At 44.0% G+C, this 22,274-nt stretch overlaps 1 protein-coding gene across 6 annotated transcripts in view; it reads right to left on the reverse strand.

Annotated features, from left to right (window-relative positions):
- esrrga (estrogen related receptor gamma a) overlaps positions 1–22,274 on the reverse strand; it is a 168,390-nt gene that overhangs the window by 57,220 nt on the left and 88,896 nt on the right. For 4 of the 6 annotated variants that reach the window (XM_089120413.1, XM_039669186.2, XM_039669178.2 and 1 more), the window contains exon 2: positions 14,492–14,620. The exons of the other annotated variants lie outside the window; for them this stretch is intronic. In XM_089120413.1, coding sequence (XP_088976539.1) covers positions 14,492–14,619 — 128 coding nt within the window. In that variant the 5' untranslated portion in view covers position 14,620. The remainder of the gene's footprint in view (positions 1–14,491; positions 14,621–22,274) is intronic. 6 annotated transcript variants of the gene reach the window in all.

Genomic DNA, 22,274 nt, shown 5'->3' on the forward strand with positions numbered 1-22,274 from the left:
TATCAACTTGTTCTACATGACTCTAATCAGTGCGGAGGTGCAAAGCAGTTCCATCATCCTCGCCCGTGGCCAGTCACCATACACACTCGCACACACACGCGTGTACGCATCGACGGACAAAAAACTAAAAAATCAGCTTGACGGACACAAACATCCAGTATCAATCCAGTAACACAAACAGACACCCACACAGTCAAAAGCAGAGACTCTTCAAAGCCAAACAAAAGAGCAGGCCGACCACCCCACCCCACATCGCTCGATACCACCAACCCATTTAGTTGAACCACCCCTCCACCCACAGAGCCCTGGGAGAGAGGCCTATTAATGAGCGCTGTAATTAATAGATATCTCTGCACTGTCTTACAGGAGGCTTCAAGGCCTGCAAGAGTGGATTAACCGTTTCCCCTGTCAACAATCCAGAAGACCCTGAGCTGGGTTCTGCAGGGCGTATGGGGGTGGAGGGCGGCACTTCAACACAGCCGCATCAATTAGCAGCACTTCAATATCTACGTTTAGCAAAATGTGATCGTTCGGGGACTGTTTGTTTCTCGAAAATCCTCAAAGGTTTTGGGGGTTGTGATTTCATAAAGACTGAGTGTGAGGTCACACTTAAATGCGCTCTCTTTTTTCCTTTGAATGCATTAGCGGTATGAGGTGTGTAAAAGTAGAGATGATGGCGGAGGAACAAAGACTTTATATAGAGATAGAAAGAAAATCACGGAGGATTTATACAGACAACACATCAGGACCATTTTAACATGGAGATGGAGGGGGACAAATAAAATAGGCAGTCTGGAAGACCACACAAAGGTCTTTTTAATTAAGGAAGCCCGCTTCCAAATGAGGGCTCTAAAATCCGGTCAGCTTGTAAAAGATGACTTCTTCTAAGGCCCATAAAGTGTGTGTGTGTGTGTGTGAGAGGGAGAGAGAGAGAGAGAGAGGGAGAGATCTTTAAAGAATCCAGACCACCTTATTATTCAAAGATATTTTACAGAATAAGGGAAAATTGGGATTATAGACTATATAAGTCAAATATATTTTTGTACTATGAACTAATTTTGAAATTGGCATGGTAAAGACCTAGATGCTAACACACGAAGGTTTGTCAGAAACTGCCTGAATGATTAGCAGTATATTTAATTTTCTATACTATTATTCATTTTTAGTATTTTTTATTTTTAGATCAAAAATATTTATATATATATTTAAATCTTATGCATCCAAAATATATTTCAGATTTTATTTTTTTTAGATTTTAAGATTTTTTAATTTAATGTTCTATACTATTAATCATTCAGGCAGTTTTGGGCAAACCCTCATGTGTGTTAGCCATCTAGGTCTTTACCATGCCAATTTCAAAATTAGTTCATATAGCACTTTAATAAAAAGTTAATAAATGAATATATATATATATATATATATATATATTTTTTTTTTGTGAGACTACAGAAAATATTGGCAAACCAAGTACATATCTAAAATATTTTAGTACTATAAACTATTTTTTATTTGTATTTTTTAAAACACCCTTATTCAGTAATTAAATTTATATAAAATATGTTTATACATTGTAGAACTAATCATTTTAGTAAACCATTGTTGTATTATTATTGTTTTAAACTATATATATATATATATATATATAACTATATATATATAACTATATATATATATATATATATATATATATATATATTCAGTAATTCAATGTATATCAAATTTGTTTAGGACTTAAATATTTAATCAAAACAACAAAACAATGGTGAACTATTAATGGTGAAGCTATTAATGCATTCTGGTGTAAAAGGCCAAAATGTGCTGAGTCGAAGCACCTGTTTCTGTGTATTTCATTGAGAGTCAATCGATTATGAAAAAGCTCCTATTACATTTCCACTGATGCATCACCGACACACATGCACACACAGACAGGTGTCCTGGGGTGTGTGGAGAGCCACAAAGGTATTCTAGAACATTCCAGTAATGTCAAGGATGCATGTTGTGTATATATATACACAGCGTAAAGCCGGTTAGAAATCAGTGAAAACAAGCACCAGTGACTGTTTACACTCACAACACATTCTCTCATTCTATTTTGGGTGACAGAGACAAACTGGTTTTTGCGGGGCGGCTGAGAAACCCGCCTCCTGTCCTAAGTGACACAGTGAGTGTGAAGTCAAAACGGCGGGTAACAAAAGGAAGAGGCCAGCATTGTAAGGGCTCCTCGTGCTTTACAGTGACTCTCAACAGGAGACACCCTGCTCTATAACTTTGACTGAAAGTTATTAGCGTTCTCTTTCTCTCGCTCTCTTTCTCCTGCTCTTTGAAATTCTATGACTCTATTAATCCAAACCTGCAATATTCACAACTCTCTATAAATTCAATTGTCAGACGGTGGATTTTTATTCTAGGCCGCACTTGAATCCAAAATTAGAGGCAGTAAAATTCACATTAGCTCTAAGAGAAATGGAATTCTAAAGCCTATATTTTAGAAGAAAAGAAAGCCCTTTCCGACAGAGAAGAGACTATTTGAGAGGTAATGATTTTATCTGTTTTCACCACTGCGGCGCCGAGCTTCAATCCCACAGTGTGCCATTAACAAAAGGAGTTCTTATGCTGAAAAGCAGTGGAATTTAGTTTAAGCTTATGAATGGAAATAATAATCGTTAAGTGGAAGGGTAGAAAAAAGGCAGGCAATAGTCAGCCGAGAGACAAGATTAAAAAAAAAAAAATACAGCACGAGACATAATCGGTTGTTCTTTATTGTTAGGGACATTATTGAGATTCAACATTATAAATAGTGCTCGAGTTGGTAAATTTCTTGTAAATTATACCACCTCATTGTGTTAAGGTTCTAGTTTAAGTGTGTGACTGGGGCAAAATGAAACAAAATGCCTTTTAAAACAAGCAAAAATAAATCAATTTAGGTTTTCTACTGAATAGTGTTGCTGTGAATTCTGCTGATTCAAGGTAAAGTTTTAGCTAAAAAAAATGCATCAGTAAGGCTGGGTTGAAAATTCGTAACAAATCTCAATTTGCTTTTTTTATTTGTACTTTATAACGGTCTGTAATCATGATCAATAATTATTAAGTTTCAGTAATGAGAAAAACTTGACTGAAAAGTCATTTCCAAGAGAGAAACATAAAATGTGCAGTCACTGTACAAAGGAAAACAGAAGTGTATTCCCGGATATCAAATATTTAAGCCATCTATTTGTTGAAAGTTAAAATTCAAAGTGAATCTGTGACTAAAGACATTATTGTTTTCCTTTTGTCTTCCTCTTTCGACTCTCTGTTATTTTATGTGCTGAGGCAAGGTGTCACAAATCAGCAGGAAAACAATTTTGGAAAACACAGCCACTTGGCAATGACAAGGTGTCATTAGCCTGTTTGATCCAGTGCTCTGACAACTATAGAGGCAAACATATAATCATTGCATTAAGGTGCAACCACTGAGAGTTTCTCTCCCTCTCTTTCTCTCTCTATCTCTCTCTTTGCCGGAAGCAGTAAGTCTCTGTGATCATGGATAGCTGGAGGCGGCACAGTCTGCTAAATGCTGGAAAAGAACTGCCCATGAGAGCAACTGAATGTTCAGAGCCGAAGATGTTTGGGAAATTAATTGTTTTAGAAACATAAATATCTTTAAATTATTAATGGGGTCCAAAAATTGAAATATGTATATTTTTTCTTCATGTAAACCTAGTGGATTTGGGATTTTATATATAGCAAAAAAATACAAATTGAATTAGAAATATTCAGTGATAAAGTAAAAGTAAAAATAATTTTTCTATCTATTTTTATTTTGTATTCATATAACTTTTCATGCTAATATACCCTGGGGGGGAAAATCCTCTAGAAAAAAATTAGCATTCTTTTTGGACCTCAGTGTGTTTCACTACAATTAAAAACTGCATTTAATTATATTTATAAAAAAGAAACCTAAACATTTGTTTGACTTTTAGAGTGATTTAAAAGCACATTTGCTTTAGAGAAAGTTGTAGGATATTCAATTAAACATAAAAAACAGGAACTGATCTGCCTCTTTACAGAAGGGATACTAATTTCTCTTGTTCCCGCATGAGAAATACAGACGTGCCACTGCCAAACAGGTTGCCTTTTCCGGCTGTATGGGCAGATCAATTGTTATAACATTACTGGGTTGGAAAGTAGTAATTCACTTCATTGTCGATGGACGCCTGCAAAATAACACCTCTGATTACATGCAATCAATGTGATAATGACAAAAACACATTTGTACAATGGAGCGAGCTGCCGTAAAAATGCCAGCGGCGGGCCAGTGGAGATGAGGAGCTAACGCTCTGCTGTGTAATAAATAGTAGAGGATCAACAGCCTAATACAATAGAGTAATGCAGAGGGATAAGAACATATATTTACATTTTGCAAATTCTTTATGCAAATGAAAATGTATGGGGGGAAAGGGGTAGACAAATTATAATCTTTAAATAATGTATTGGGTGTCTGTTTTATCCATATTAAATTTTATTTTAATACAAAAAAACGAATGTGCTGTTCTCTCTCACTGACAACAGTGCAGGGTTAAGATGTCCAAACTCGATAAGAGTCGTGTGTGTGTGTGTGTTTGACAGTCCCTGGAACACTCGTAGATGAAAATCTTGATGATTTAGGTCATTTTTCTGTGCGGGCAGATAAGTGTTCTGCTTTATCAGGTAAGATGTCCCTCTCAACAGCACAAACAACACACATGTACACTCACATGCATATCTAGCTCTGAATGCATTTTGTTTTACAATTATTTGTACGAATTTCAGCAAAAAACTGCCAGTCTAGCTGAATCACTGTCAATGTAAGAGGTCAAACGAGAGTTTGAAAGACAAAACAGGACTTGTGAAGTTTGATGTGATCATTATTTCATTATTGCAGAGGGAGCCAGCGATCGCTTCTTCGGCAGTGACAGGCCCTAAAGAACAGGGCACAGCAAATAAGCTTTGGCATTTTTCAATAAGCAATACGCTTAAAATCACTGCTTTACCGCTGTTGGAGCGCAGCACCCATCTATTCAACCCCAACAGGACACGAGAGCAGATAAGCGAGGATGAGCCGCAGTCTCAAAGAAATGAAATTGCACGTAAATATAATAAAAAATAACGGGACTAAAAAAAAATGGAGATTAAAAACACATTCTATTAAACAGATGGTTAAAGAGGATTTTATTCCAGGAAATATGACAAGCGTGTAAAAGAGGTGCTGAGAGTGGGGGAAAAAGAGGGAGGGAGGGAGAGAGAGAAATGGTGGTTGTTTTTTGGTGAGTGAACCGGTGAAAGCCATGTCTTTAACCAGATCAGATTCTTGAAATTGGCTGTCAAGGCAGGATTGTCCTGAGTTATAGCTGTCTATCACCCCCGCTCACATGGAGACGCGCCGAGCTGCTGTCGCCTTCCCCTGCCGCAAAGCATCTTAAATTTTCAACACCACCATCTGTTACAAAATCTAATTCACATTCCACCCATAATCGGGTTTACCTCTGTAATACCCGTTCTGCCACTCTCTCTCTCTCTCTCTGCACGGAGCCGGTCCCCAACCGTGAACAAAACACCCTCCATGTCTACAGCCACTTTCATTAGGGTGAAAGAAGAGGCGCAAATAGTCGAATCACTCTACCTTCACTGACAGAACTACCACAGCTATACTATTGCTTAGTATCCATTATTAACATAGTTATTAATTTACTATGTATTTATAATCTATGTATGTGTTAAAATAAATAATAATAAAAATATATAATTGTCTCTGACAATATATGTGTTTTTGTGTCTATTGTAATAATTATAAATTTCATATAAATACTAATAATTGCAATAGATCAACGGAATATAAAACATATTATAAAAATAAAATAAAAAAAACGTCTCGGTTACGTATGTAACCCTCGTTCCCTGAGTAGGGAACGGAGACGTTACGTCAGAAGTGACGGAGATTGGGGGGTTTCGCATAGAAAGCCAATCCTCTTCGAGTATTAAAACACGAGCCAATGGCATGCAATGCCTTGGGGCTGCGGAAATTTGCATAGCGTACTCCGCCCTACTCCGTGAGTATAAAAGGAGGAAGTGAACGCAACCGCAGTATGTCTTCGCTGAGGAGCCAAGACTGAACTCGGCCTCTACCCAGCGATACAGCAGAAGTGGCAGGGAGACGTAACGTCTCCGTTCCCTACTCAGGGAACGAGGGTTACATACGTAACCGAGACGTTCCCTATCGTAGTCACTTCGAGTTACGTCAGAAGTGACGGAGATTGGGGGTCTGTGCCATCACGCCATCTTCAAGCTGTCTTCCAGTGCCCTGCGAAAGACTGAACCCCCGAGCCTTACCTCTTTTTTTTTTTTTTTTTTTTGGGGATCCGACTTTGACACAGGATTACCAAGGTACACTGGGAAACATATCCCGAAGGGGACATGCTACCAGCTGCCTACCGAAGGGAGGACTTAAGAATACACATATGGCCACATAGGAACGCATATGGAACACTGGAGTACCAACCGCAGGTGGCTACTGATTTAAACTCCAGGGGTGGCAGATGGCTTGCCAAGGGAAGACACATGCTCAGAGAGGCTTACAGTGGATAATACACATGAGACGGTTACCATGGGGAACCGTGCGCATGGAGGCACCTAGCTAGCATCCAGAGCAACGCAGTGGTGCCCGCATCGTCGGTGCTGGAGGACTCAAGACTTCAATGGAAGAACTGAGGAAATAACGCACTTATCCAGTCCGGGGAGTGGAGTGGCGAGCAAGCGAAGACACCTGAGCGGATCCAGAACTGGCCGAAACGAGTACGTGAGAGGATACCGGCTCAATTCGCAGATTATAGAATCTGGCGAAGGTGTTGGGTGTCGCCCAGCCTGCAGCTCTGCAGATGTCTGTTAGCGAGGCGCCGTGCGCTAAAGCCCAAGAGGAGGCTACACTCCGAGTGGAATGGGCCGTCACACCAAGGGGGCACGGAAGGCCTTGCTGCTGGTAAGACAAAGCAATGGCATCCACTATCCAGTGGGACAGCCGTTGCTTTGAGAGAGCCCTTCCCTTCTGGCTCCCCCCATGACAGACAAAGAGCTGGTCCGAGGTCCTGAAACACTGCGTTCTGTCGACATAGGTGCGGAGAGCACGTACCGGACAGAGCAGTGCCAAGGCTGGGTCTGCCTCCTCCAGGGGCAGCGCTTGCAGGTTCACCACCAGGTCCCGGAGGGGAGTGGTAGGAACCTTGGGCATATATCCAGGCCGGGGTCTCAGGAATACGTGAGAGTAAGCCGGCCCGAACTCCAGGCACACTTCGTCAACAGAGAGTGCGTGCAGGTCCCTTACTCTCCTGATGGAACCAATGCAATCAGGAGTGCTGTCACATAGGACAGGGCAAAAACTCTACCGACTGCAAAGGCTCCAGGGGAGGCCTCTGCAGAGCACCCAGGTCTACTGAGAGGTCCCCAGAGGGCAGGAGGGGGGGGGGGCGGATTTAGCCCCCTCACTCCCCTCAGGAACCTGATGACCAGGTCATGCTTCCCATAGACTTACCTTTCACTGCATCATGAGACGCGGCAATGGCCGCGACATAATCCAAAGGGTGGAGGGCGACAGCCTGCGCTCCAACCCCTCTTGCAGGAAGGAAGCATGACTCCGATCGAACATCTCCGGGGGTCTTCTCAGCGAGAAGAACACCAATTGACGAAGAGGTTTCACTTCAACGCATAAAGGTGTCACGTGGACGACGCTCTTGCGGAAGTGATGGTTGCCGCCACCGCAGGTGGCAGCGAACTCAAACCTGCCTCGTCCCGTCCTGGAGCCACACGTGCAGCCTCCAAGATCGGGACGAGGGTGCCACAGAGTGCCCCGTCTCTGAGAGAGTAGGTCCGGTCTCAGAGGAATAGGCCAAGGAGGTGCTGTCGCGAGGAGCAAGAGTTCGGAGAACCACGTCTTGGTGGGCCAGTAGGGGGCTACCAGCAAGACCTGCTCCTCGTCCTCCTTGATCTTGCACAACACCCGTGCAAGGAGGCTCACTGGGGGAACGCACACTTGCGTGGGCCCCGTGGTCAGCTGTGCGCCAGCGCATCCGAGCCGAGAGAGCCGCGGGTCAGAGAATAACTGGGCGCAGTGGGACGAGTCCCGAGAGGCGAACAGGTCTAACTGTGCCTCCCCGAACTGGTCCCAAATCAGCTGGACCGACTGGGGATGGAGTCGCCATTCGCCGGAGATGGGACGGGCCCGGGACAGCTCGCGGCTGCCCGGTTCCGGTCTCCAGGAATGTAGCTGCACGAAGGGACCTCAGGTGCTTCTGACTCCATATCAAGAGGTGGCGGGCGAGCTGCGACAACCGGCGCGAGCGTAGACCCCCCCTGGTGGTTGATGTACGCTACTGCCGTAGTGTTGTCTGAGCGGACAAGCACATGCTGGCCCTAGAGCACGCTCGGAAGCGGTGCCGGGCGAGCCGTACTGCCAACAGCTCGAGGCAATTGATGTGCATGAGGCGCTGGGCTCCTGTCCAGGAACCGGCGGCTGCATGCCCATTGCACATGGCACCCCAACCCGTGGTAGACGCATCCGTGGAGACAACGAGATGCCTGGAAACTCGCTGAATAGGGACCCTGTCCGTAAAAAGCTGAGGTTCGACCACGGGAAGAAGGATCGGCGGCACGTCGGAGTCACTGGAACTCGGAGCGAGCCGCGATGCCATGCCCACCTCGGGACTCGATCGCGAAGCCACAGCTGAAGCGGTCTCATATGAAGCAAACCGAGCGGCGTTGCCGCGGCCGCGGATGCCATATGCCCCAGGAGCCTCTGAAATAGTTTCAGTGGAACCGCACTCTTGCCCTCGAACTGTCGAAGACAAGCCAGCAGTGAGTGCGCGCGCTCGTTCGTGAGCTGCGCGGACATGGCGACCGAGTCTATCTCCATGCCGAGAAAAGAGATCCTCTGCACGGGGCAAAGTTTGCTCTTTTCCCGGTTGACCCGAAGGCCCAGACGGGCTAGGTGCCGTAGCACCAGGTCTCTGTGTTCGCAAACCTGAGCTCGAGAGTGTGCTAGTAACAGCCAGTCGTCGAGATAGTTCAGGATGCGAACCCCGTGTTCGCGAAGGGGAACAAGGGCTGCCTCGACGATCTTCGTGAAGACGCGAGGGGACAGAGCTAACCCGAATGGGAGAACGGCGTACTGGTATGCCTGGCCCTCGAAGGCAAACCGAAGAAACGGTCTGTGTCGAGGGAGAATGGAGACATGGAAGCACGCGTCCTTCAGGTCGATCGCTGCAAACCAATCCTGATACCGAACACATTCGAAAATGCGTTTGGCCGTGAGCATTTTGAACGGTAGTCGATGGAGAGAACGGTTCAAAATGCGCAGGTCCAGGATCGGTCGTAACCCACCGGTCTTTCTTGGGGACAATGAAGTAGGGGCTGTAAAGCCCGGACCTCACCTCGGCTGGAGGGACCGTCCCGATTGCACCCTTCGCCAGCAGGGTCGCAATCTCCGCTCTCAAGACTGGGGCATTGCCACCAACCATCGTGGAGCGAACTCCCCTGAAGCGGGGAAGAGACCGTGCGAACTGAATCGCGTAGCCGAATCCGATCGTTCTGATGACCCAGCGGGAACCCCGGGAAGCGCTAGCCAGGCTTCCAGGAAGTGAGCCAACGGGGTCATGCGAACCACAGACGTCCCCCCGGAGGGGCAGCGAGGCGGGTCGACCGGCATGCGTGCAGGAGTTACCCCGTCCGGATGCACCGTCGAAACCCGCTCCCCGACAGAAGAGACCAGGGAAGGCAGAGCGTTCCACGGGGGTCTGTTCTGCCGGGGGTCTGGCGACAGAGGGGGAAGGGATTGGCGTAGCCCGGGGACGACACACGCACCCTTCCGCGCCCTCCGAGACAGAGAGGAATGAACGGGGCGACGCACTGGACGTCGTGCGCGCTCATTCCAGTCTGTGTGCTCAATGACAGTGTCAGCTTTTCCTCAACCAGCTCAGGGAGCTAGCTAGAACAAAAGATTCTCCACCGGCCCTCCACCGGGGAAGGAGGGGCCCTGCCACCGCCTCCTGAGAAAAACCATGACACTATCACTGAGCGGCCCGCCTCAGGAACATCGCTTTGCCTGGCATCTAGCGGGGCACGCGGCCTGAGGGGGGGCTCTTTTCTTGGGACGCTTACCTGTGGCCTCCTCCGCGACGCGAACCGGCTGAAGGCTGCTGCTGGGGCCGCGTGGGAGGGAAGGGAGCCGCAGGGGGGCGTCCTCGGCGGCGAGCTGGCGGAGGCGTCCGAGCCGACGGCTGGTTGGAGGCAGCAGCTGGCCGTCGGGGCAGAGAAACCGCCTTCGTCTGCTCCTAGGCGGTCGAGAAGTGCTGGGCAAAGTCCTGGACCGCACCGCCGAACATTATGATGCTCCTGGACCACAGCGGTGGGCATCACCTGACCAAGGGAGCGAGCGACCGCCTCCGTGACCCGTTTAAGGACAAGGTAGGCGACAGGCTCGCAGCTCGCTTGGTCCGTCACCTCCTCGTGCACATTCCTGAGCAGCTAGCTTTGTAGGTGCTCATCATATGCAGGGCGGAGGCTGCCTGTCCCGCCGCTCTACAGAATCGCGCCGCCATAGACGACGAGAACCCATAGGCTTTGGAGGGGCATCTGAGAGCAACCGCCGGTTGACCGGGGGAGCCCCAGCGTACCCACAGACAGCCGCATCGCCGAGGGGAGGAAGGGCGGGGAACTAAGCACGCTTTTTTTTTTTTTTTTATTTATTTTTATTTTTTTTTTTTTTAGTGCGTGTCAGTTCCGCATGCAACTCGGGGAAAAAAGGAAATTGGGGTTGGCCGTGGCCGTAAGGCGGCAGCGTTACCCAAAAACCAATTATTCAGCCGCGAGAGATCGGGGAGGGGCGGAGTTCCACCCCCACCCGATGCTCACGGACGCCCGAGATAGCACGGCCATCATCGCGGGATCAGACACGGCGGCGCTGACGCTCCCGAGGGAGGCAACGCGGCCGCATCCTCACTTCCCGAGGAGTCAAGCCCGCCTAGTGATGCTGTGATCGACATCGCATCATCATCTGGAGCGCTGCCCGAAGCAGCCGGTGCCACCGAAGAAGCAACCGACTGAATCGAACTAACGCTCGCTGGCTCTCGCACTGAGGCGGGAGGTGTGGCCCGAGGAATCGTCGGGGCTTATCCCACACCATCACCGTAAATCACCAGGTCCCCGGGTCGACGGGCCCCCTATGGAGGAAACCGATCGAGCGGGGGGGACCGGGACTCTCACTCAAGTGAGATCATTGAGTCTCGACCTCAGTGTAGAGATGGTCATGCTCCCACAGAAGGAAAATGAGTCATCCACGAACGCTGCTGCTGCATGCTGAAATGCCCAGGCATACAAAGCAGCGATCGTGACCATCAGATGACGACAGAAATCAATCACACCCAGAAGAGCACGGGCGAACCGTCTTTAAAAAGACGTGCGCGTGCAGCTCTTTCAATGAGAGGAGGAAATTCACTCTTTCAGCGCTGAAGCGACCAGGGAGAAGCGCAAAGTCTGGCAGACCACTGCTCAGATCGCAGGCGATGCAGAATCTCGCTGGGTACCGCCGTCACACCAACACTGAAGAGGACGCTCGTCTCGAAGAGTCTTGAACAGTGCTTTCAGGAGTGAAGAGGTTCTCTTGGCTCCGAAGCGAAAACATACTGCGGTTGCGTTCACTTCCTCCTTTTATACTCACGGAGTAGGGCGGAGTACGCTATGCAAATTTCCGCAGCCCCAAGGCATTGCATGCCATTGGCTCGTGTTTTAATACTCGAAGAGGATTGGCTTTCTATGCGAAACCCCCCAATCTCCGTCACTTCTGACGTAACTCGAAGTGACTACGATAGGGAACAGCAATGATAGTAGCACTACATTTTCATTAAGAACTGCAAATGTAAAAATGTAACTCTTTTCTTGAATATTTTTTTTGATATTCTTATATTTTTAATTATTTTAAGCTATCAATAGTATTCATAATAATGTCAATATTGTTTTGTCATTATTCAAATAAAAAAAATGTCATGCAAACAGCACATCTATCACTAAAACACAGCATTTCAATCAAACATCCCGCGTTTTCCAACAAGTGGTCCCTGACCATCACATTCGGCCCCAAGACTCCTGAAAGATTTCAAGTGTCAATACTACAATATAAAACACCCAGGTCTAATAATCCTCCCAGTTATAAACCCAAAAGCCCTTCATTTCCCATCTGCGTTTAGAGCAATCTAGTTTATTACGCAACCCGCTAAATTTACAGTAACAAGCCGCTCCCTTGACAAATTAATCATTTTCCGAGTATTTGATCATATAAATAAAACAGTGCCTCTGGAGGCCAAGGAGCTAAATCAGTTGATTCTGTTTATCTGGGAAATGGCTTGCATCTGGGTAACAGCTCACCAGCAGATGGAGAGGTTTTTCCCCTGACCCCAGGACCAGGCTTCTGTCTCTCTCACTCCGCTCTGAGATGAGAGTTATCAGCGGAAGGTGTGTGCATGTGTGTGAGGAAGTGTTGAAGGTGGGTGTTCGCCTATTTCAGTAAAGGGATTTATTTTTCTGAGCAGGCTTCCACAAGCGTTCAAAGTTCTCCTGGTTCCCAACAAACCTGCGCCCTTTTGTATTAATGTATGTTTTTCCCATGAATCGGATCTTATGCTGGCATATTGAACTGTAAACAATGTGTGTTTGTGTATCATATGTCTATGCGTTTGTATCAGTACCGGTTTGATGATTATCTCTGCATGACCACATGAATGTATGGTTACAGGAGTGCATGTGTGTGAATCTATGCATGACGGACCTCAAATCTTCTGATACAGCTGCTAGTAAAACATCCTGCCCTGTTTGGCATGTGTGTGAATGTGTTTGAAATGGCTGTGCCTGGCATTGGAGGAAAATCATCCGCAAAATTGAATTTTCTAAATGCAAAGTTAGCATTGCCCTCCTCCCTAATTTAAAGCACAAGATTTCAAACTGTGCTGTGTGACCAATGTGGATGTTCAGGGTGAGAGCCATGTCCTCCAGCTCCCAACATGCTTTGCTTTGGGCCCATGGCGTGACACGGTAGTGCCTGGCAGACCTGTCCATAGAGAGCCACAAACTCAGACTGTGCCAGTAACGTGATCCTGATTGGCTTATAGCGGAAAAGACTTCTTGCATGCGAATGGAGCCTAATTGGTTTGACCCAGACTAACCTGTCCCAAATCCAATCCTTGTAATACGTTTGAGCGTCCCTGTCAAAGCACAGCCACCTTCTTTTAAAAGGTTTGTTAAAAAAAAATCCAGCCTTAGGACACACACCTAACTATACCCAAAAAACATCAGCGGATGACGACAAAGAGGAAGTTGAGTGTTTAAAGTGACATACAGCCATTCCTACAATGCTTTGCATACTGTGACTAATGATATTGTTTCTTTGAAGCACCTTTTTAAAATGATATTTGTAAATTAGAATGAAGGAAGAAATACAAATGCTACTGAAAATGAATTTAGATTTCAAAGAAAATAAAATGTACCTTTTGAAAATAAATCAAAGAAGTGAAGGCACTTTTCTTTCTGACCCTTCCGTAACCTCTAAAGTAATAACCATAAATGACCTGAAATTACAACAGTCAAACAAAGACATTTTACAGAAGATGGCCTGAGAGAGAAAGAGAGAGAGAGAGATAGAAGGGCTTGGTGAGGACTCTTAACTGGTCACATCTGGCTGTATTTTATACGCAAATCAGCCCCCACTAAATCTAGATAAAACTCACTGACTCGTGATCGGAGCAATGATCTTCATACATCTAAATTTATATGCTAATCGGAACCCTTGAAGCATTTAACACATTCCTCTGCATCTGGAGGGGACGACAACCGGCAACCTCTCCAACCCATACCCATAAACTCAACATAAACTTTCCCTATCCGTCTAAACCCACAACTATATTCGATCTGAGCATATCTATCTATCTATCTATCTATCTATCTATCTATCTATCTATCTATCTATCTATCTATCTATCTATCTATCTATCTATCTATCTATCTATCTATCTATCTATCTATCTATCTATCTATCTATCTATCTATCTATCTATCTATCTATCTATCTATCAACACCGAAGCTCCAGGCAAAAACAGATGTACAAATGTCCCTCCATGAACAGACAGACATTGAGAAATAACACAAATGAATATGACCTGATTACTTTGTATCAGTGTTTGTCACAGTTATAGGCCCAGGGAACAGCCTAGGACCAGGTGTTTAGTGCACAATGGGTACGTCATGCAACAGTTACATCCCGCGTCTTGACAACAACACGCACATATACACGAACTAGACTAAGACACTGACTGAATGAAGCAAGCATGGATAAATAACAGCTGGGCAGGCAAAACACAAACAAACACACAAAGAAATAAAACAACAATCACCAGAAGTGATTTTGGCTTTTGATGACACTATTATTGGTCCTTTCCTTACCTTTGGTTATATAGAGCATGTGCATCACGCATGTGACTGGCCTCGATGTCGTATTGCTGTTGTGTTCTCCAAGCGCCGCATTTGGCGTACTTATCTTCGCTATTAACTTGGGCCTTTGATAAATTCATTCTACAACAAAAGGGAGAGCAAGAAAAGGAATAAAAACGAGGGTCAGAGAGATGGACTGAGGAATTCTGATAAAGAACCATTGAGCCATTAACTGCTGACAGACAGTGACGCAGCACGGCACACTGTGAGACAAAATATTCCCTCTTTTCCTGACCGGCATTCTTCAATGGATCCGCTGTAACTGTGCGTCTCCGCTGAGGAACGGAAGAGGGTAAACCTGGGCTCTTTTGTTATTGCCAGAACCTAATTGAAACCTGTCTTGATGTTTTTTAATGCACAGACTCATCAATCTACCGGCCTCCGATTTAACAAGTTTGGGGTGTCAGCAGATAAAAGAAGGAATCGGGGAGATCAGCGGACGCCCGTGACCCCTGTACAGGGTCGAGAGAGCCCGTAGCTTTACGGGATTCGCCGAATCAGAGGGTTCAGGACAGGTTGAGAAATGTCCATATAAAAACAAACGTGCTGCGAAAGGTTTGACGTCACACCTGTACGAGTTCATTTGCTACACATAGGTCGTTTAGCATTTAAGTAGTGATTCAAGGGCAAAGATTGACGTCTTTACTAATCAAAATCTTGGTTTTAACAAAGTCGCAGCTGCAGGTTATCACATAGGAAACACTCCAAAACGCCTCACAAGAAAACAAAAGACTCCACAGATGTCTTAGGAGTGTCTTACTGTATGCAAATAACCCCTCGCCTGTGTGTTAGTGCAGCAAAATCTTTAAACAAACTTATGGAAATTAATTGAGGCAACAAAAGTGCCTAAGAAAAACACCTGTTCACATTAACACACACTTCAAGTCCTCAGCTGAAACGACTAGCTTTCCATCAAAGATGAACATTTCTGAAACACTCATTTTGTACGATTTTGTACGATAATAGTAAAGGAAGTGAAGTGGTACGAGCCACAGGCATGCAGTTCGGTTGAGTGTATGAGTCTGCCACACTCTCTAATTAACAGAGGAGGCCCCTAATTCTCCTTCTCCGTTCCAACTCAGCAAACACGTTCAATGTCATTAGAGCTGCACAACCCCCAACTGTCCCCACACTCGGACTGATGAAACTAATCACTCAACTAATGCTGTGCTTCAGCGGCTGTCTGAGAGAATACAGCCGTGAAGATCTTCCTGCCATTCTCTTTCTAAAGGCTCTCGTCTTCCTTTCTGCGATGAAGTTTGGGCATTTCTGAAGAAATTGATAAGCCAAATCAATTTCTCAGTCTCTAAATCCCATTTAGAGTACATGAAAACCACAAAAAAATGCATAAACTTCAGGCATTGTTTCATTATTTTAGAAAATAGTATGTTGTGAATAAACAACAGTGATTGTCAAATTATTTTGTCGCAATCATTGCTAATTTGAGAGTTAATTCTGAAGAGCTGCACTTTAGAGTGTGTGTTTACCTCATAAACAGTGGGCAGAACAGCATGTGCTGTGTGTGTGTGTGTGAGTGAGGCTGAAGAGCCAGTCAGAGCTTAGTGGAAAAAAAGTAACGCACACACACACTCACACGTAATGTGTTGGCTTTAGTTCTGGGCGAGTGAGCGGCGGAATCGATAAGCCCCACATCACACACGCCACACGGCCTGATACACTCCTGCTTCTCTCAACTCTTTTTAACGTGACTTTACACACAAATACACTACTGTATTCCCAATGCCAGAGGCATTAAATATCTGTCATTAACTACTGGGATGCTTTCAAAAGCAGTGTGCTATTTTTTTTTTTTTTAATTCCCGACAGGCCATGCTGTATATAACAGGACACATCAGCAGCAGACGAGGATGAAAATTACATCAAAAGCCAATTAACTATTTGACTTTAGTGGCACAATATTAAACATCTGAAAAGAAATCAGAAAGGAAGGTTTGCATGTAAAAAAAGTACATTAACAATACAGTAAATACATTTTCGAAGCATATTTACATGCATTTCAATAATCTAAAATCTCTTTAGAAGAATAAGAGATCATCTAAAATGTTTAAATCAAAGTAAACACAACACATGAAAAACATGCACAGTAAGACATGCACATATACACGTACATATACAAACACACACATTTATCTCAGTCATTCTCTGAACACTTCTTGAATGCTAAAGTACAGCTGATATTTCAGAACAGCATATGTGACAGAGCTATGTAAATAACATGGTAATTGTGGGCTCTGAGTATGTACAGTAAAATAGTTTATTCAAATTTATGGAAATTAATTAGGGGAGGATTGCTGGATTGTTGAGCAGTCAAAATGTTTCCTTAAATGTGTAAATTTTTTTACAGCATATCCCATTAATCATTTCCTTACGTCTTTACCAACATTTACAATTTTTTATAAAATAAGGGGGAAAAGGAAATGAGAAATTAAAAAGTAAATACAATAAAAATAAAAGCGGACGTAATAATAATAATACACACACACAAAAAAAAAATGTTACTGACAATCTCACCATGAAGTGAACTCAGATGAATATTATGCCGCTTATATTGAATTACACGCTTTGATTCAAATTAATTCACATATTAATATTTATTTTTAGTTTGTATTATTTTATTAATAATAATAATTTATAATAATAATAAGAATACAATTCTTATTAATTAAATAAGTATTTTATTATTATTATAAAATATCCTAAGAACTAAAAGATAATTTTCAGAAATAACAGGATAGTAAACAACGAAAGCAAGAGTAACAACGAAAATGAAGTGTCACTTCAGATCAGTGGGAGAAACAGGCGCTTCTAGAGGAGAGAATGAATCTATAGGGATCTACCTGAGCCCATTTCACGCTGCTGTCAAAACGCCTAAGTACAGCATCCATGCGGACAAGGATTAACACGCAGGACAATGAGCTGAATTAAGCCAAGAGTGTGTGTGTGTCTGTGTTTCTGTGTTGCAGCCATGCTCCGTGGCTCACTCATGTGTTGCTATTCCATCTGTGAATAGTGGGGGTCTGATTGATTAGACAGGTGCCATTCTTTCTTATGCAGGAACGGCCACCCCATGCATGGTAATGCCATGCCTATATCTCTCTCTCTCCCTCCACTCCTTCCTGACAGCTAACCTAGGCTGGTTACACATATCCTGCTAATTACCTGGTACAAGACGGACCTCCAAACAGCTAAAACACACAATCAAATTCACAAATAATTTCTTTAGTAAAATATGTTTGGCCACACAACTAGCGCTATCTTGCCACAGATGCCGTCGGTGGCGGCTTTAAGCCGTGTAAGCAGGGATCCTTGTTATTGTACGTCGACGAGCACGTGATTTAACCTTTGGGGGTTGAAGGCTGAAGAACGGGACAGGTGGAATTAAATGCGGGCCTCGCACGCAGGGGCAGCACAGGCAGCAAGGACGGCCACGCAGCAGATGGACTGTCAGCTTTAATATGACGGAGCGCGTGCGGGCGCTCCAGCCAGGAAGCATGCGGATCTCTACGGGAATGCAGCCGTTCGCCGCGCAACAGGGGCTGGGAGCAGACGAGAACGGAGCTATGAAGCGCAAATACACCCGTTTGACACTTCACACAAACATACACAGATTTGCTCTTACATCCCACAAAGTACGCCAAAAAATCTTGCTTTGATACCTGCACGTACATGTGTGACGCAACTGCGAGTTTAAAAAGTGCCACAGGCCGCAGTCAGGTACATACATACCCTGTCTGGAAAAATGACCGCACATAAGCAGATTTGTCTAGAAGCCTCTCATCATGGTTACAGCAGTGCGAAATAACACTCGTTTGAATTAACTCAGACCAGCATTTTCACATTGTAGATGAAAAAGAAACAATAGCTTCTGTTTACATAAGCGTTTCCAAGGGACAAGGATTTTAAAAAGTCAAACACAGAAAGATAATGCACATAAATACGCTGAAGAAAATTACACAGATAGGCTTGATTTAGCCGCATTTGAATTTCTAATGAAGCACATTTCTCTAAGGATTTCATCATTCTGATTTATTTGTGGGAAGAATTGGCCTGATATAGATATTAATAGATAAGTTTGCGACGTTTTGAAAAATCACTTTTCCTAAATAGCCTGACTGAATTAATGCACTGAAATAATTCAATGCGAAGCAAAAATAAAAGAGAAATAAAATGATTTCAGTATCTGAACAGTGCTGAAGTTCAGCGATTCAAAGAGATGTTACAGTCCAGAACAGCCTCCAGAAACGCTCCACAGCTGACTGCATGGCCTTACACGGTACACATCATACTGATCTCATAACACACACACACACACACACACGTGATGTATGACGGGAGAAAGCGCAGAGAAATATTTCACTGTCATCCGTCACCCAGCTGGGCGATTCGTTTCCCTTTCTATGCTACAAGATCACCACAATTTCACAATCTCATTGAAGACCAATGGAGCTAAAAGAGATTCAAAAATCAGTCCGGATCTACACCACTAGAGCTGGAAAAACTTTACAGTCTGCACTTTCACACCTATCTATCGACACACATGATCATTAACAGATGCAAAAAAGCACGTATAACTGTACCATAAAAATCTTATATTCTAACTATCATTTTCTGATATCACTTATATACTGTCCAAATCCACTTCTAAACTAATTTTATACTATTAAAATTTTTACATAAAACCACCACACAAAAGACACATTCATTTGTTGTAATGCATCTTCTAGCGAGAAATAACTAAACAGGAAGAGAAAACAGATTCAGAAAAGCTATCCGCATGCCGAGAGCCAAACGGTGAGTCTGCTGGGAGCCGGTGGAAAACGCAGTGGCTAAAAGCACTATTTTTACACCCTTATCTAGCCCTCGTGGACCCTCCTGCTTCTGGAGTGACCACACTCCCTATTGACCTGCTGTAACTGTATCCTACAGGCTCTCAGCCGGCCAGCGCCTGCTCTGCCACTCTCTGGCACGCAGCAGGGCGAATCATTCGCAAAATAAAGACAGGAGCAAAGGGGAAATCAAGGTCTAAGAATTGCATTTTAAGAAAAGAATGAAGCACCAATGCAGGAGTCTAATCGCTAATGGCAGCGGGTCGTTTTTTGACACACACACACGAGCGAGTCTCAGCTGGCGTGAGTCTCAGCAACTTCTCGTAAAAAAAAAAAAAATAAAAAAAATGCTGCACTGCATTCGGAAAATCCTGATGGATTGATGCATAAATCACACAAATTGACAACTGCATCATCAGGCTCCTGCGCGCACGGCCGGCCGTGTGTTTTCATGTGCACGGCACCTGCGTGCGACCGTTTCACACGAGTGTGTGCGTCCGTCCGACGGGCCACTTATTGCACTTTTCAACAAAAGGGCAAAAATATAGCTTCCCTTTTTTCCTCGCGGCCCCCCCTCCAGCCTCTCTTTTCTCCTGAATGACAGGCCGCTGGAGGGGCCAGGAGGGAGGGGGGCTCTCTTTTAACTGGAGTTAATTACCCTTGGAATGCCTCAGACCCCTTCAAATAAGGGGAAGTGGCAATGCTCTGTCTCCAATAAGCAGGACAGCGTAAAGACAAAAGAGTGTCCAGACAGTAATCGACAAGGGGCCACGGAAAGAGAAAGACATGCAGGACGAGCCACGACACCTCTCACACAGGGGAATGGGATGGAGCCAAATCAGGGCTGAACGGCAACAAAGGCCTCCCCGCACACACACACACACACACACACACATGGCAGAATAAATAAATCTGCGCTGTGCATATTGACATCATTTGACAGATGAATTAAGTAAATGATTTTATAAGGAGATTAAATGGAATTTAATTTACACAATCTCTCTTTATTCCTGCTGATCCCAGCCTCTGGGGTTTCATCATTCGCTTTGTACGAGAGAGAGAGAGAGATAGAGAGAGAGAGAGAGAGAAAGGGGAGTACAGACGGGTGGAAGGAAAACGCAAAATCAAGTTTTCTTTAAGGGCCACAGGGGGGGTTTGGTGTTTTAAAATCATCCGCAAAAGCGACAAAAGGTTGAACATGCATGAGTGAACGCTCAGACACCTTCTGCACGATTCTGAGCTGAACTATTCAGCCCACTGCAGGCCAGCAGTGATTTTACACACATGACACCCGCACTTATAGTGGACATTCACACTCCATTGCCTTTAAAAAGCTGACTGCTTGCTTCCGGTGAAATTAAAAAAATGTCAAGCATTAAGCTTTGATGGAATTTCCTTCCTCTCCTTTTTGCTTCTAAATTGTTTCTTTTTTTTATTTATTTGATATATGTACATTCCAAAAATGTAAGGTTTTAAGTAAAAATTAAAATGTGAACAATTATAAAAAGCATGCATGTAATTTTATGACAATCTTTTGAGAAGCTTGATGATTTTCTTCACGTAAATTTGGACGTCTAATAAATGCCCTCATTTGTTTAACAAAACTGAAAACACGCTGAATCAATCAAAGTTGTACACCAAATATGTGGAAAACCGTCATTTTTAAAACAAATCATATAAATGCATAAAACTGATTTAAGTGTATTCAAATATATTTTTTTTGTTTTAAAACAAAAATTCTTCCTTTTTAAAAATAAAACCAACCAATTAACATTTAGAAATCTAATTTGAAAATAATAATAAAAATAGTGATTCTATTATTTAATTTAAAAAAACACATTTCCAAAGATATAAACGTTCCCATCAAAATTAAGATGACGCTCCATAATATCTCCAACTGTGAATGTAAATATTAAAATGAGCGTGCAGATGTAAATGTACATGCAGACGGTGAGAGTCTGTAATTATGATAATAGCTAAACCAGCACTTGTTGTTATTACCATCATTAATATACTAATTAGAATCTCAGTAGTCAATTTGTGTTAAAATAAAGATCAAACAGCGAGCGAGCGCCAAATGGCTAAAAGGCTGTGAGGAACCGACACTCTTATCTCCGAAATTTCCTTTCATGAGTCTGAATTATCCAGTCAATCTAATGATCCTGTGCAGGGTGCGTGCCAGCACATCCACACGACTGCTGTCATTCCAACAACATAGGATACTTCCCTAAATAAACTGACTTTCACGACTACACTAGCATATATGTTCTTCAGGTGTGTTTATAAATCGCACGAGCGTTCAGGAAGAAGTTGAGCTGCTGGTGTGTTGTACTTTGCAGGACGGTGGCTGAAGGTTTAGGAGACCAGGATGGTTACCTGTTTGTGATCTTTCTGACCCTTCTCAGTCTCTAAGTGTCTTTTTTTTTCTTTTCTTCATCCTGTAGATGTTGTCAGTTCCCAGCCTATTTTTCCTATCAGTATTCATACGCAGCACAGGGCAGAGGTTAATAGTTCTGTTGTTACTTTAATCAAACTTGTACGTGCACTTGTTCTGCTACATCACTATTTCGTCAGATTCAGAACGCAAAGATTGACGAAATAATGCACCTTTTTTTTTACGAGCAGACGTGATTTAAAGTTTTATTTTTAAATCGATAATTTTCAAATTGTTTAATGAAATGTATATTTTTTTCAAGACCCACTACGCATGTTGTTTTAACTGTCTCACCTAGAATTTGTAGCTTTTATCTCATGATTTAGCCAAACAACTACATAAAATAGCTGGTACTTAGAACAGAATAAAAGTCTAGAATAAAACCGCGAGGACAGTGCTTGACATCTAAATCAGTGTTTTCACGTTTCCTCGCTCTATGCTGACAGAAGGGCAG

The sequence above is a fragment of the Pimephales promelas genome, chromosome 15, assembly GCF_988280905.1.
Source record: "Pimephales promelas chromosome 15, fPimPro1.hap1.1, whole genome shotgun sequence".
Taxonomy (NCBI): Eukaryota; Metazoa; Chordata; class Actinopteri; order Cypriniformes; family Leuciscidae; genus Pimephales; species Pimephales promelas.